The sequence below is a fragment of the Polypterus senegalus genome, chromosome 9, assembly GCF_016835505.1.
Source record: "Polypterus senegalus isolate Bchr_013 chromosome 9, ASM1683550v1, whole genome shotgun sequence".
Lineage (NCBI taxonomy): Eukaryota > Metazoa > Chordata > Cladistia > Polypteriformes > Polypteridae > Polypterus > Polypterus senegalus.
In genome coordinates, this window is record NC_053162.1 from 84553446 (window position 1) to 84569985 (window position 16540).

The 16540-nt window shown below is 38.2% G+C and overlaps 1 protein-coding gene across 2 annotated transcripts in view; it reads left to right on the forward strand.

Moving 5' to 3' along the window:
* Positions 1–16540, forward strand: part of LOC120535484 (chromodomain Y-like protein 2) — a 349666-nt gene that overhangs the window by 305454 nt on the left and 27672 nt on the right. For both annotated transcript variants that reach the window (XM_039763370.1, XM_039763369.1), the window contains exons 4-5: positions 1293–1465; positions 2677–2887. In XM_039763370.1, the coding sequence (XP_039619304.1) occupies positions 1293–1465; positions 2677–2887 (384 nt within the window). The remainder of the gene's footprint in view (positions 1–1292; positions 1466–2676; positions 2888–16540) is intronic.

Here is a 16540-nt window from a genome sequence, read left to right on the forward strand (position 1 = left end):
TTTAATTTCTCTTGGAGTTTCTTATGTATTTTCTTTATTATTGAAAGTATTTTCATGTTTTTTTTTAAATTATTTTTCAGTTTAAATTGTTTAAGTGGCACTTCACCTCAATAGATTTTTTTCAGAAATGTGACTTATTAACCATAAACATTGTATTAATTTTTTAATGTTTGATTGTACTAATCTATTCATATAGTGGCGGAGTGACAGACTGAAATGGCACTTCAATTTGATATTGGAAATGTATAATGTGTTTGGTATGTTACCCTGTTTTTATGAAATCAAGTGTTTATTTTTTAGATTCTAATGTTTCTTTCTAAAGCTAAAGAATTTACATTAAATTGAGTGTGGTAATATATTTTCTCAGTAATAATGTGTGTATTTGTATACTTTAGTTCCAGGAAGGTCAAGTTAGAAGTGTCATGTATGTCATAGTCCTCTTTGACCATGTTTAAGATATGCAGGTTTAGTAAAAGAATGGATGGGTGAAAGTTTAAAATATCTGATTGCTCTATGGATTTGTTTACCTTATACTCTGTATTTAATATATGTGATAGTAAGACATTAAGAAAAACAGTTACATTTCCAAAACACTGGACAGATTTCAAATTAGCTGTAATCATTTCCAAGCCACCAGAAGACTGCTTATTTAGCATGTAGCAGTGGCTTTTCAAAATGTTTACAAACATATTTGTTTTCTGCTGTTGGCACACAAGTTAAGTGTCTTGCTTTGGGTCACACTTTGAACTGGTGCTGGGGACTGAACTCAGCAAACACTTTTTTTTATTTTACAGGTCCTTGGTCACTAGGTCATAATTCTGCTGATTTTTATTTTTTTTCTTAATTGAGATAAGATAGTTTATTTCAAATGACACAGTGGTACAGTGTTCAAGTCGTATGTATTTAGGAAAGGGCCTTTCTGGTTATCATAATGACCTCAGATTACAGCCTGTTGTTGGGTTCTGTGATATTATATTGTGACATCCAAAGATCTGACCGGACCGGCTGAATAGGTGGTCTGAATTGCCATCTTATTTGTGTGCCTTATACACAAACTGTAGTGTCCAAGAAAGTCCCAGGTTCATACTATTTCCCAAAATAAAAAAAGCCTGAAAATGGAAATACTACAATTTTCTGGACAAATGGCACCATTTCATAAACTAATCAACTAATCAAAGTTGATTTCCGAAGCTTTCTGCCCTTTTTCACATGGGTTTACATATTGACCTGTAGTAATTAGTAAGAGTGTATACTTTGTCTCAATGACCAGGATTCCTCCTTTATTTTTACAGATTATGAAAGAAGTACAGCGAGCTTTGTGTAATGCGTCAGCAGATGACAGCAAGTTGCTCCTTCTCAGTGCAGTTGGCAGTGTTTTCTGCAGTGGTCTGGATTACTCTTACCTTATTGGCAGATTATCAAGTGACAGGAGGAAAGAGAGTGCAAGGATTTCAGAGGCTATAAGGTAATTGGAATCTCAGCTTGTTGAAAATGCCAATGAAATTAAATTACAGGATATAAACTAGTTATAATTAGTTATTATTGCTTAAAAAATATCTTTATTGTGAATTGAGAGTTTATGGAGTTTTTCACTCTTTGATGTACACAAATTAAGAGCAGTGAAAATTCTTATAAAAATCATCTAACCTAAAGTTGCTATAATGTGCTGTGAAAGTAAAGCTAAAGCAAGTGTATCATTTTTGTGTGATGCTTCACTGAATAGAGTACAAAGTGGAATTGCTAATAAAAGGCAGTAGAATCTACTCTATTCATCTGGTAAGAGAATAACATCTTGTACCATGTGCTTATGTTTGTGTATAGGTATATATTCAGTTTTTACCAGACAGCAGATGTGTACTTTTCACACAATTGAGGTTGCTCTCCACCTCAAGTTCTTAAATGTAAAATGCTCCTGCATTACACAGGAATCTCAAAGCTTATTTGTAGATGTATATTGTGATTTAAGTGTTAGTTAAACCTACATTGCTTGCTGAATAAATTAACAAACATGGAAGCAGACATCAAAATCAAAGAATGGTAAATTGTTATTGGTAAACTGTGTACTTTAATTGTTGAATTTCTCAGATTCTCCTCATTTGTCAGCTCTGGGTTAATAATTAAACTAGTTTGTTACTTTTCATTTTTATGATCTCATTGAATGACATTGCGTACATTTATTGTCTGATGCCATAGCCGGTGTTTGAGTTCTACAAAAAGATCCATTGCACAACCAAAGCCAACAAGATAAATATGAGATACTGTTATGTTGTAGATTAAAAGAATCAAACTTAAGCTGCTTTTTCTGTATCTATTTAGATGTACACAGAAAAGAGTTCTTGAAAGAAGGTTAAATGGGTCTGATCATAGACAGGAAAAACAATTTATGTTATTTAGCCTTTTCTAGTTGTCAATATAGTAATGATCCAAATATTTAGCTACATTTAAACAAGGGTAATACAGTGAACTGGGGGAGCACTTTTTGAAAAGGGGATTCATACAGCAATATTTCTGTAAAGCAAAATCAAAACAAATACATGCTATAAAATACAAACAAACACATATGAGCATTTTAAGTTTTGTATTGTACTGTATTATTGGTAGATGATTTTTAAACTTTTTTCTCAAAAAAATTTAGATTTTTTGACCAACAAGTATTTTGTATGGCTTTCCTTTCAGGGAATTCGTGAAAGCTTTTATTCAGTTCAAGAAGCCTATTGTAGTAGCAATTAATGGACCAGCACTGGGATTAGGAGCTTCTATCCTTCCTCTCTGTGATATAGTATGGGCCAGTGAGAAGGCCTGGTTTCAGACCCCCTGTGCCACAATCAGGTTGACTCCAGCGGGCTGCTCATCTTACACATTCCCTCAGATATTAGGAGTCGCTTTGGTAAGCATAATTATTTTTTGTTTGTTTTGGCATCCCTTCTTTCTCCCTGCCCACACCATTAATTTACACCTGTGAGATGCTTTTACTAATGCTTCCTTGTCTTAATTATCAAAGGCATTGAAGTCGCTGAAGGATTTCTAGCAGCCAGTATCAATTTCTTGATTTTACTCAAGTAACAGGAATATTTCTTTGCATGTGTGTACTTCTGCAAATCCAGTAAATGTGTATGTTTAGATCAAACATGCTTAATTGATTTCACGGTTGGGCACAAGGCAGTAATCAGTGATGGATGAGGCTCTAGTCCATTGCAGGACACATTTGCTCACTAACTAACAGTCGCATGGAGTCATCAAATTTTCCTGAACGCTAATATTTGCTAAATATAAATAATGAAAATAATTTAAAATGTTAGAATGCCATCTTTCCAGGCACTTCATTGAAGCATTGGCTGTTTAGTAACAGTTAATGCTTCAAAGAGACATCTCTTAGCCTACTTGCAAAATAGACATATTTTATAATAATCTCTCTATTATATAAAAAAAAAAAAAATTCTTGGAAGGATACGATACGTGATTTTCTCTGAGACACTTTAATGTCCCGCGAGACAAGGCAGTGAGACGAAAGGACAGCTGCTGTGCAGTCTTTTAAATGATCGACACACAGCGTGACAAGCAGAACACGCAGCTCGGCAGCAGCAAGCCAGCAGCTGATCTGACCGCATCTCCTTAGCGTGCGTTCAGCACCCCCTTCACAATGCGAGAGACAGAGACATGAAGTGGCTGGCGCTTAGCATGCTCCCGGGGGAAGGGGGTGCGCATGCAAAGCAAGCAGGAGGCATCTCATAATTATCTAAAGCCATAATTACAATATAGTCATATGTGCAGTATAGCTTTTTTACGCTAAACCCCCTGTTCCATAACTAGTATGTTACATAAGAGGCCAGTACAGGTCGAAAAGAAAGGGGTTGATCATGAAGAAGTCAACATTCTAATGTCTGTGTAAACTCAGAATATTAAACTTTTTTTCCTATTAAGGAGGATGTTTTGCTTCATAATGACTTAATACGTTATTCTTACATTCAATTTATTAGAGACAATAGAGACCATTTATATTCACAAGGCAATAATGTCTGATTGGAGCTATGATTTTAATTTGCAGTATGTCACAACTTAAGCCATTTGGCTGTATTGAGCAGCAGAATAATTACACAACATTTGTTTGATGGTAGTGATAAAGGAAATCAAATAGGGGTACTACCTTGTAAAAATTTTGTCATATTTTGTCTCAAAGGCTTTGTAAAAAGCTGTTTTGTGATTCCCTCTGTAGTTGCAGTCTATCAGTTTTTTTTTAATTCAGTTGTAGATCATCTGATTTTTGATATATTTGTTTAAATTTTTTAAGTATACCTTTATTCTTTCTCTTATTTTTCTATGTTGTGTTTTTCCCCGCAGATTACCATATAGAGTATGTATTTATATGTACATCTGTATATGTAATTCCTTTTTATCTGACTTTAGTTTATCCAAATCTGTGCTATAACGGCTTTTTTTTCTCATACTGTAAATTTAGTTTGTCTTTTTCATTATAAAGCACAGTTGAGCTGCCACGTGAGAGTGCATGTGTAAACAAGCATCCTGCTGATAGCACCCACGTACTCTGAGCTGTATGGTCTTCTGTCTTTGTTCCCTTCACTGCAAAGTGCTAGTGCACTGGCTGCATTTATCACTGAAAAGACAAATTAAAAGTAAAAGCAACTGAAAAGGTAATGCAGTTTCCTTTGTTTATCTAAATGTAATAACTTTTGTTGTGAGTCCACCATGCTGGTCTGTTTGGGATGCAAGCCTTTCCCCCTCATGAGAGTGATAAAGACCCAATTTCATCCTCACATCATAAACATGGGCTATTGTTTAGAAACATGCCCATTAGTGACCTCATTATTGGTATCTTGATTTTGAAATCTTGATTTTGTTTAGATTACTGGCTATTTTTATCAGCAGATTAGAAACGGATCATGAAAGATGACTGTGTAAATATGTAGACAACATTATCCTCCTTTAAAGTAATGAAAAAAGGTATGTTATATTGGCTGTTTTATAAAGGCTGTTTTTATAAGTCAGGATGGTTTATACACTCTTAAGATTACTTCTACCATATTACAAAAACACTTAATTGTAACAGAATCTGTTCATCAAAGTTTAGCCAAGTGCCTCCTTTGACTTAAGGGCAGGTCATACTCGGATAAGCTAAGAGAAGTGAATCTTTTTGGCCTTGAATGGAAAAAGCTATGTATGGAACTTAAGTCTTCAATATTCTCAAAGGCATTAATAAGATTAATTTACAAATTCTTTTAGTTAAATTATGAATCATTTACTTGGGGGCACTAGCAGAGACCAGGAAACACTTTTTCTTGTAAAAGAAATTAGGAATCTGGAATAAACTGCTGTGGTTGAACTCGTGAACCTATCATTTTTTTTGAAAATGTTTGGATTAGACTTTGGAACAATTAAGATATTAGCTGGCCAGCCAAGTATGATTGGCCAAATAGACTGTGTTTGTTTGGAAAAGTCTTCTTCTTTTTTTTTTTTTTTATTACAGATGGAACGTTATTTGATTTGTCATCCATCTTCCCATACAATAATTTAAAGATATAGGTCGATCTTTGTGATTTGTGGATTTATGATTCAATAAGTGAAAATTATTTTACAATTTTTGCTATCTATTGCAAACAGCCACAGACCATGCTGTAGCCCTACTATATAAAAGGACTGCAAATCCTAGCAGCTTTGATGGTTTCCGTGAGGGCACCTGGGTGAAAGATGTGCTAGTTTTAAAAGTGAGCCATAACTAGCTGGCACATGGTAGGAAAAAACTTTATATAACGTTTAGGAGGCTGGTCATAGGGGACTTCATTTCATAATTATACCACCACTGCATCTGTGAAACTGGACTGTGTTTTTAGTGTTTATCATTTTGTGGTTATTTTTTTGTTCTTTTGTATCTGTAATAGTAATCATTTTTGTCATTTACTACCACAAATAGACACCCAAATTTATTATAATGTAAATTTTGTAAAAAGTTACAGCTCTGAAAAGAACTGCTGAACTACACACTTTATTCTAGGGGAAGCTACTCATCTTTGTCTGACAGCGAATCTTTCACACATGATTTGACTGAGCAGTGTTCATTCTATATTGTGTATCTTGCAACCTTTTGTATATTAGTTAGTAAAATAAGCTATATACGGTCACAAGGAAAAAAAAGTTATACCTCCATTTTTTATTTTTGTAAAATTAAATCTTTTCAATTCACTTCTTTTTTTGTTACACCTTACAGTCTTGTGTTTTGTTAATGTGGCTTGTTGCCAGTATTGGTCAATTGCAGTTTCAAAATTAAACAACTAACATTGACAGAATTTACAAACTGCTCATAAAAACATTACTAGTTTGAAATTCCAAACACATCTCGAACAGAGAAAACAAAAAAGCTAAATGCGGACACTAGCTTTAGAATTTTATTTATCTATTTATTTATTTGCTGAATGAGTTCCCTAGTAAAAAGCTTTGAAATAAGAAATTACACTTTAATGGTTTCTGTACTTTCTTTGCCCCATGCCTGTGAGAGAAATCTTGAAAACCTGAAAGTGCATTTAATTTGATATGAAAAAAAATGTTTCAGTTAAACTAGGAACTTTTGGAAAAATGAAAAGGCACACAACATTGGTAGTAATATATTTATAAATAATCCACATTCCTTAAAAAGCACTGAATTATCATTCATTTTTGTGCCTGGTGGTGATGTATATAGGAAAGTCACTATTAAGGACACTGCACAGTTCTACAAAATCACTGCTTTATCACAAAATGCTTTGATCTTGCATGCTGAGACTGCAATAATCACTTTCTTATTCATATGACCTCTCATCTAACTTTCCAGAAACAATTGTTATCTCTCCTTGCAGTGTCTGGGCCACAGCATAAACTGCACTATTGTATCAAACAATTCTTTGTGAATTTACTAATCCTGACCATTTAATTGAATTACACTGCTTAGCACATAAAATTGCTGTCCTTTACTATTTTCTGGCACTAGTCACTCTTCTCTTGCAAGACATAACATCATAATCTCAAAGACTAATCTAGTTCAGGGTCTCGGAAGGCCGGAGCCTATCCTGGCATGCACTGAGCACAAGGCCAGAACCAAACCTTGGACAGGACGCTAAAACGTTGCAGGAACTGCTCATGCATACACTCATACCATGAGAATTTGGAATCTCCAGTTTACCTATCCTGTCCATCTTGGGGAATGTGAGAGAAAAATTAGAATGCCAGGTGGAAAAACCCACATGGACATAGGCTGAGTGTGCCTATTCCAAATGGGCAACTGCCAGTTGTATGTTTTGAAGCCAGGACACTTGATTCATGAGGCAGTAGTGTTAACCGCTGTGCTACCTAATTGTGCCTCTGTTTAAAGTACAAATCTGGCCTGGGGTCTCCATTTCACTCCTGAAGCTGACATTATGGATCCCAAGTTTATTCAGCACATGTCGAAAGTACAGTATACACTATAGGATTATGATGAGGTCCTTGGTAATTCCCTATCATTTATCTTTATACAGTTACAAGGCATTCACTGCTTCCTGCAGCAGCACAGTGAGAAGGCTTGTTTTTCCAGCATGGTTCTTAGTTTTCTCAATGAGTAATATTGGTCTATTAAAGGTAATGAAGCTGAAATAGCTCTTTGTGTTACAAAATGTTTGGCTAATGCTCTAGAATTTTAACTGAGCATTTAGTTACTTAGACTCCATTAAACTGTCAGGACATTTACTTCTTTGTCTCCTCCTGGCTTTGCACTTTTAATATACTGTATATTAATGCAACCATTTCCTTTTCCTATAGTTGGCATTTGAAACATTTGGATTAATTCTTTGGCTCAATAGTTTATATCTTTGTTGTTATTTATCAGCTGGTGTTTTAAAATCTGGTTTGTTCTGTTTTCAGATCATTGTTTTCCTTTTTTTCCTGAAACAAATGTCATTTTATATTGCATTTGCACTTATGAAGATTTTTGTAAACAGATATTGTGAATAGATGTCTGTTTTATATAAAACTAAACATTAAGCCCGTTACAATATCGGGCGCTAGAACAGTAGTGCATAAACATTAGTAGGAACAGTCTATATTAAATGGCAAGGGACCTTATATGTGGCTGTAATATGCGTCACTGTATTGTGTGCCTTTAATTTTCTCTCTCAGTAATACTGGTTTGTATTTCCGTAAAATGCCTGTAATTTTGTCTGACAGTAATACAGTGAAACCTTGGTTCATGACCATAATTCGTTCCAAAACTCTGGTTGTAACCCAATTTGGTCGTGAACCGAAGCAATTTCCCCCATAGGATGAAATACAATACAATTAATCCTTCCAGACCGTATGAACTGTATGTAAATATATATTTTTTTAAGTTTTTAAGCACAAATATAGTTAACTATACCATAGAAAGCACCGCGTAATAGGAAACTAAATGTAAAAACATTGAATAACACTAAGAAAACCTTGAACAACAGAGAAAACTAACACTGCAAGAGTTCGCGCTATAGCATTACGACCCCCTCGCTAAAAACACTTTTTTTTAATGAGTTTTAAGCACAGGGAAAAAAATGAACATTTGAAAAATCCGTAATTTAATAAACAACCAAGAAAAGTAACATTGCAACAATGCACGCGCCTGTGTGTGTGTGTCTCTCTCACGGGCCTGCGTGTGTGTGTATGTCTCTCGCATGTGTGTGTGTCTCTCTTAAGCGTGCACCTCTGTGTCTGTGTGTGTGTGTGTCTGTCTGTCTGTCTCTCTCTCCCGTGCGCCTGTGTGTGTGTCTGTCTCTCTCACGCCTGTGTGTGTGTGTGTTTGTCTGTCTCGCGTGCGCCTGTGTGTGTGTCTGTCTCGTGCGCGCCTGTGTGGGTACACAGGAAATGCACAGAAAGAGACTGAACACGTGCCGTGTGGCCCGCGCATGTGCATTTCACCAGAAGACACACACACACACACACGGACACCTGGATGCACACAGGGGTTTCCAGTGTGTGTGTGTGTGTGTGTGTGTGTCTCACACGTGCGTGTGTGTGTGTGTGCCTGTCTTGCGCGCGCCTGTGTGTGTGTCTGTCGCTCTCTCTGCACAGGGAATGCACAGGAAGAGACTGAACACGTGCCGTGTGGCCCCACGCATGCGCACTTCACCAGAAGACACACAGGGGTTTTATTAAAGAGGATGAAAGTGTTTTTTTATGTTCGTTTATATTTTCAGATTATATATTGTGACTAGTAGGGGGCACTGCAGCCTCCCTAACCTCAACCTGTTATATCCTAACACAGGGTCACGGGGGGTCTGCTGGAGCCAATCCCAGCCAACACAGGGTGCAAGGCAAGAACAAATCCCTGGACAGGGCGCCAGCCCACCTCAGGGCGCACACACACCAAGCACACACTAGGGACAATTTAGGATCACCAGTGCACCTAACCAGCATGTTTTTGGACTATGGGAGGAAACTGGAGGACCCAGAGGAAACCCACACGGACACGGGAAGAACATGCAAACTCCACAGTGTAGCAAACCCAGGTCTCCTTACTGCGAGGCAGCAGTGCTACCACTGTGCCACCGTGCCGCCCTCACCGACACAGTCCCAGATTCAAATAAATAATTTATTTAACAACTAATTCCTTCACAGTGGGTTTCTGAGACGCACAATACCTCTTCTTTCTTTCTTTTCCTTAGCTCCACATCTGACTCGCAGGATGTGGCAGGGCAGTTCCTTTTATCTCAAAACTGGGAGTACTTCCGGTGCCAGGATGTAACCCAGTGGAAGTACTTCTGGGTCAATTGGAAGTACCAAGCAGCTCATTGCAGCACTCCCTAGAGCAGGGGTGCCCACACTTTTTCGGCTTGCAAGCTACTTTTAAAATGACCAGATCAAAATGATCTACGTACATTAAAAATGCTATATATATATATATATATACTGTGTGTGTGTGTGTGTATATATATATATATATATATATATATATATATATATATATATATATATATATATATATATATATATATATATAGTGAGTATCAGAGAACTGGGTAGTAACGAGTTACATTTACTTGAGTAACTTTTTAGAACAATTGTACTTCTAAGAGTAGTTTTATTGCACCATACGTTTTACTTTTACTTGAGTACATTTGTGAAGAAGAAACGCTACTCTTACTCCGCTACATTGGGCAACACTCGATTTGTTACTTTTTTCTATTAGGTAAAGTCTGACAGACAATTTTCATTCTGCTCTGTGTAGCGTATGCTGTCAAGTTGCGCACATGCCTTCCATTGTGTCTCCAGCTCTGACACGAGGTTTTGGATGTTCCCCAAATCAAGGCGCTGCAGCATTGAGGACAGATGTTGCATTTTTCATTTGAAAGCATTAACTCAGCTAATCATATTGACCATGGTTTTCTCTTTTCCTTGCAGCTGTAAATTGAACTCATTCAACATGTTGGTTAGATCAGAAAAAAAAATGTCAAGTCTAGCGGCCATTGATAGTTATTAAGTAGCTTGTATTCTGCATGTTTAATGACAAGGAGAAACTCCTTTTTCTCCAGCCAGGGGTCTTGAAATCTCAGCAGGAATGTCTCCCTAGCCATCTGCCTCAACGAAGGCATCTTTTATCATCTCTCCATCTTGGAAGGACTTCTTATGCTTAATGATCGAGTGACTCACCCGGAACGACGATTCGGTGTGTCTACCTTTGCTTTTGCATTCAGCTGAGTGAAAAATGACGGTTGTCTGATTAACTGCCATTTTAGTTGCTGTTGTTTTGTTGTGTTCTTTGTATTCAATTTACTTAAACTGTACAAATTTTAATATTTCATTGTCAAATTTCAGTGTAATATTATTGCACATTTATGATGATCATTTAATTTGCTTCATAACTATTTCATCAGCATTCTACATGATCTGAACTTGGATGCATCAGGAAAATATATATGATAATAAAGCTATACACATAATTACTGGAGCTATTTATAAAGTTTACTTCATTGCTTTAGCCCAGGGCTATTCAATTACAAATTCAGTTAGGCCAGATTTTCAAACCCAAGAAATTTACTTGGGCCAGTCATTTTCATTGCAGGTAAGTAATAACGCATTTTAAACCAACACAAATGAATGTAAGTAATGTTTGTTAATCATTGTTTCCCTTATAGGTCTGGTCACCTTTGACCCAGGTACATCAAAAAGTGCATAAAAACCAATAAAATAGCTATATTTGAACAGAATCGGAGGTAGTGGCAATTTTCTTTTCCACTTCCAAGTGATAACAGTTACTATCACATATGAATACAATATTTTCTGCTCACTGCGGAAACAGAGATTCATTTTAAATCACCACATGTATGATTAGAAGTGTGTTTTTTTTTTTAAACAAAAAGGTGACGATATGCATACATTGCATTTGGATCAAGTGTGAGGTACTGTGAAGGTCTATTGAAGCTGAGAGTCCTAGGCACTACATGTTTTGTTTATTTGGGGAAATAACAATGTTTAAAATTTGAAATTGACAAATCATGAAGTATAATGATAATAATTCTTTATATTTTATATAGCACTTTACCTATTACTCAAAGTGCTTTGCAAACCAGTGGTTTTTCATTTAATAACAGTCATGGTTGTCTAGTTAGGCATGCAGATCCTGTTGTATTTGTTAATTAAGAGAGGTTTAATCTTTATGCTTACGGAATCTCTTGATACTTAATAATCTTTGTTTATGTTTATCCTGTTTCATCTATCATCACCATCATCATCATTCAGCCCCTACCCCTTGGGTATGCAGTCAAGCAAATGTTTTGACTAAGCTACTCTGTCTTCTACCAATTTTCTTCTTTCCTGTTCTGTTGGTGGGGTATCTGTGTTGATCAGTCTGGTGGTGTAGTTTGCCATTGAGGATTGCTGGTCAACCTCTTTTTCATTTCCCATGTGTTGGAGCATGCAGTGCATAGATATTGCTTTGTTGTTGTGGTTCTGTTGGGTTTCTTCTTAAATGATGTCAAATGAATCTTAGTTGACACTTGTATGGTGTCAATGAGTGTTTCTTGGCTGTCTTACTTGAGGATTTCTGTGTTTTGTACGCTGTCTATAGCATTGATGCAGAGCATGTAGTGATAACATTTGATGGCGAGTTGATCAGTTTCTGGGGGTTCTTGTTTGTTGTTGACCCAGCTCTCACATCTGTATAACAGTATTAACAAATATGTTGCTCTACATATGTTGGTTTTGAGTTTAATTGATACAGAGGCTGAGTTCCATATGTTCTTCAGTTTCCAGAAGACTCCCCACACCTGTGCTTTTCTATTTTTAAGGTCCATTTTTGTTGATCTGATCATAGCTCCCAGGTATTTGAAGATATCTACCCATCTATTTCCTGGTTTCCTAGTTTGATGTTCCTACTACATGGTTCCTGGTTGGTCATGGCTTCTGTTTTTGATTTGTTACTTTGGAGACCGACCTTTATTGTGTGCTGTGCTATGATGTTCAACTGTCTTTCTGCTTTATTCTCCTTCTAAAAGAGTGAGGTCGTCCACAAGATCCAGATCATTTATAGTCTTTGCTATGTGGTGAGGTGATTGATGTGGATATGCTGTGAAACCATTTATACCTTCTTCAGCTAGTTGTTTAATTGCATTGCTCATGACATAATCTTTGGTGATGATGAATAAGAATGGAGCTAAGGTATCACCTTGTAGTACACTAGGTGTCATTTTGAATTCCAGGGATATGTTTCCATCTACGAGTACTCAGCTTTTAGAGCTAGTGTATAGAACCTTGATTGCATCCACTGTCTATTTTGTATTCCTAGTGTCTTAGAATGCAACCATTTTCTGTGTATTTATGGAGTCTAACGCCTTCTTCAAGATGTTGAGTATTGCAAATAGTGGTAGTTGATGGTCACTTGTAAATTCAGTGAGTCTTCTGATGATATGTATCTGTTCAAGGCAACTTCTAGATTTTCTGAAGCATGTCTGATTTGGTTGTAGAATGGTATCAACTACTTCTCTTATTCTGTTTAGCAGTATGTGATTGTACGTTTTTGCTGTGATTGAGTATAATGCCACTGTAGTTGCTCTTTATTGAATGGTCACCGTTCTTTGGTAATGGTACAATGATGTTTATGAGCTACAATGATGTTTGTGAGCCACTGTTTTGGGTCTTGGAGTTGTATATACCTTGTTGCATATGCACAGCTTCTTCTTCAACCCACTGCCCTCTGATTGCTTCTGCTGTTATTGAGTAATCTGCACCAGGTGTCTTATCACTGATTGCTTTCATCTAATGTTATTGGACTAGTTTCGATGCAGAGGTTGTTCTCTCTTGGAGGCATTCTATCATCTGTTGTATCCGGTGACGATGTCTCTTGGACATTGAGTAGATCTTTAAAGTATCTGGCCCATCCATCCATAAGTTCAGCGTCTGTGCTTGCTGTGGTGCCGCCTGATTTCTTAACCTTGGTGACTTGGTTGGTAGAACTGGTTCTGCTGAGTTCTTTGATGATTTGATGTAATTTGTAACCTGTTGGTGTTAGATGCAATGCATATGTCTTATAATTTTTTTTCTAGATATCTTTGTTCATCTTCAGCTTGCACTTTGTTGAGTTGTTTGTTAAGGTTTTAGTAGTTTTATCTTTGATTTCTCCATGTGCATCTTGTCATGTGTTCTTTTGGCTTTTCCTTTTGTTGAGTAGAACTTGAGTTCTTTCTTGCTCTGAGCACTCTTTAATGAGAACGTTGTACTTGTTCTGGACTTTTCTTTGAAGGGACTTGTTGTTCTGCAGTTTGTCCCATTTGTATTTGATTTTTGTGAGGCTTTTATGCTCAATTTGACCTGAGGCTTACTTTAATGTTGGCAATGATTATTCTGAGATCTGATTCCACATATACTGTATTGTAAGTCCTGACGTTTCTTGCCAGGTTTACACATTTTTGTGCCAGTTGTCTGCTTCAATGTCTAGGGCTGAGTTATCAGGTGCAGAAATTTGCTTTGAATTTTAGTAATGTTACAGGATTCTCATAGTTCTATCAGTTGTCACACATGTGCAATTAGGAGGCAGCTAAAGGCCTTAAGTAACTGTAATACTACATCAGACCAGGGTTTGGCAGAGTGTGCTGACTGTCTCTCTCAGTCTCTTGAAGACTGTTCCTGGGAAATCCCACCAGGTTCTAGCACCACTGATGGCGTCACTTCCACCCCCCATCAACCCCTCGAAGATGTCAATTCCGGTTCTGGTGTGGATGACATCATTTCATTTACCTAGCCCTTAAAACTGCCATCTTACCTCCACTTAATCAGTTCTGTTTTGGACTGTAAAGAACTCACTTTTACAAACCTTTTTCACCCAGGATCATATTATATGGGTAGCTGCCCCAAATCTTTGTGACTGTCTGGAGTCAGAATGGTGTATACCCTGAAGAAAACGGGACAGGACATGAAAACTACCCAGGTGGGAATGTACCGGGGCCAAGTTTCTGGGTGAGGAGTTAGTTTGGAGGTCAGGTGTAACTCAGAACAGACTTCGCGCCCTATATATAAGCCCCGGCTTATATATGTATGGAATATATATATGTATGGAAGAGACTTACAGATGTGGGCTGGTTCCTGGGGAGGAAATGAAGGGGGCTCATTATGTTCTCTCGGAGGAGAGAGTTGAGCTGTCCATTGAGGTTAAGACCCCAGAGAAATATGGGCTTTACCCAGATCAACAGGTGAGAAACCTAATAAATTGGGAATTTAACACCCAAAAGACACCCTGAGAACAGGCGGAGGCTCTGTAGGAGCAGGTGGCACAATGGCTAAGGCCATTTGAGCTCAGCATGTTTCACATCATGCAGTAGGTGGCCTGCTTCTTACTGCTAAAGAGCCTCCCCACTAACCTCACTCAGCCATTCTGGGAAGACTTCCGCAACATGCATGAGGTCATTGTGCTCCTTGTAAAAGCAAAGCCAGCCTTGCAATCTGGGAGAGCAGAACGGTCCCCTAGTGGACTAGTGTGGCGATTATGTCCCAAAAAACCAGTCCCTTTCATGTGCTCCGAAGCCTGTTTTGAAGTTCCTGGGCTGCTGGATGTGCAACCTGCCTGGGGATGAGGTGGAATGCAGGTGGAGGGGGAGGGACAGTTTATGTGCACTTACCAACCCTCTGATGCTATCTCCTAGGGGAATTGTAGTCATTAATGAATTTAAGGACGAGGCACTCTTTGATTCAGGCAGCAACATCTCCATTGTTGATTGCCGATATTTATTACCGTGACAGTGGATAAAGGTAAAGAACAGTATTAAATGTATACATGGAGAAGTCCGAAGATACAAAACCACCCTGTTTCATCAGTCAGGGTGGATTGCTGAGAAAAATACCCGTGGCGGTCCTCCCTTAGCCACCTTTTCCGGTGATTCTGGGGCAGAACTAGTCTGAAAATAAAGACGGTATACTTTTGACTACTCCCGAACGAAGCTTAGGCCTAGTTATAGATGCCGATGACCCGACTCAAGCTTTCTCCACGATGTGTAATCAGCCAGCGGTGAGAGATACAGAAACCCAAGAAGGGGGCAGGGAGATTCCTGGGCTGTCGCAGGTGGATACATCATCAACCCGCACCTCGACGAGTCAAGATGATTCTCCGCCCCTTGAGGTCAGACCGGAGCCTCTCTCCAAAATACAGTTTCAACTTAAAGAAACACTGGCTTCTTTCAAACAGGAGCAGTGGAATGATGACTAAAAGTTTGCAAAAAATTCAGTTGTGCTTGTCAATGGCCAACGCACTCATCAACCCATGCCACAGGTTCCTCACTTTGTGATTGAAAATGATCTATTATATCGAGTAGCGGAACATGAGGGGGGGGGGATGTGGGTTTGAGAAATGCTAATCCCATGAACCTACTGGTGACAGGTCTATGAGTTAGCGCACGCTCATCTCCTGAGAGGCCATTTTGTACCGAAAAAATGCTACAGTGAATTAAGATCCAATTTTACTGGCTGGGAATTAATGAGGAGGTTCGCCGTTTTTGTGTCTCTTGTCCAGATTGTCAATTATGGCATATTCCTAGAAGGGACCACGGCTCCTCTTGTTCCCCTTCCCTTGGTTGATGTCCCTTTTGAACATATTGGGATCGATATCGTAGGACCCCTGGAGCCCTCAGCCCGAGGACATAAGTACATATTAGTCCTGGTGGATTATGCTACTCGGTATCCTGAGGCTGTTCCTTTGTGCTCAGCCACAACGAAGGCAATTGCACAGTAATTGGTGGGGGTCTTCGCGCGTTTCGGCATCACTAAAGAAGTCCTTATGGATCAGGGGACGCCTTTCACCTCGGAGATGTTCAGGGAGACTGCCAAATTACTTAAAATAAAGCACTTAAGAACCGCGTTGTATCATCCTCAAACCAGCGGTCTCGTCGAGAATCAGACTCTCAAACAAATGCTTCGCAAGGTGGTCAGCGGGGACAGGAGAAACTGGGATCAGCTTCTCCCACTTGTTCTGTTTGCATATCGGGAAGTTCCCCCAGCCTCTACGGGGTTCTCACCGTTTGAATTACTATATGGATGACAACCCAGGGGAATATTAGATATTTTAAGG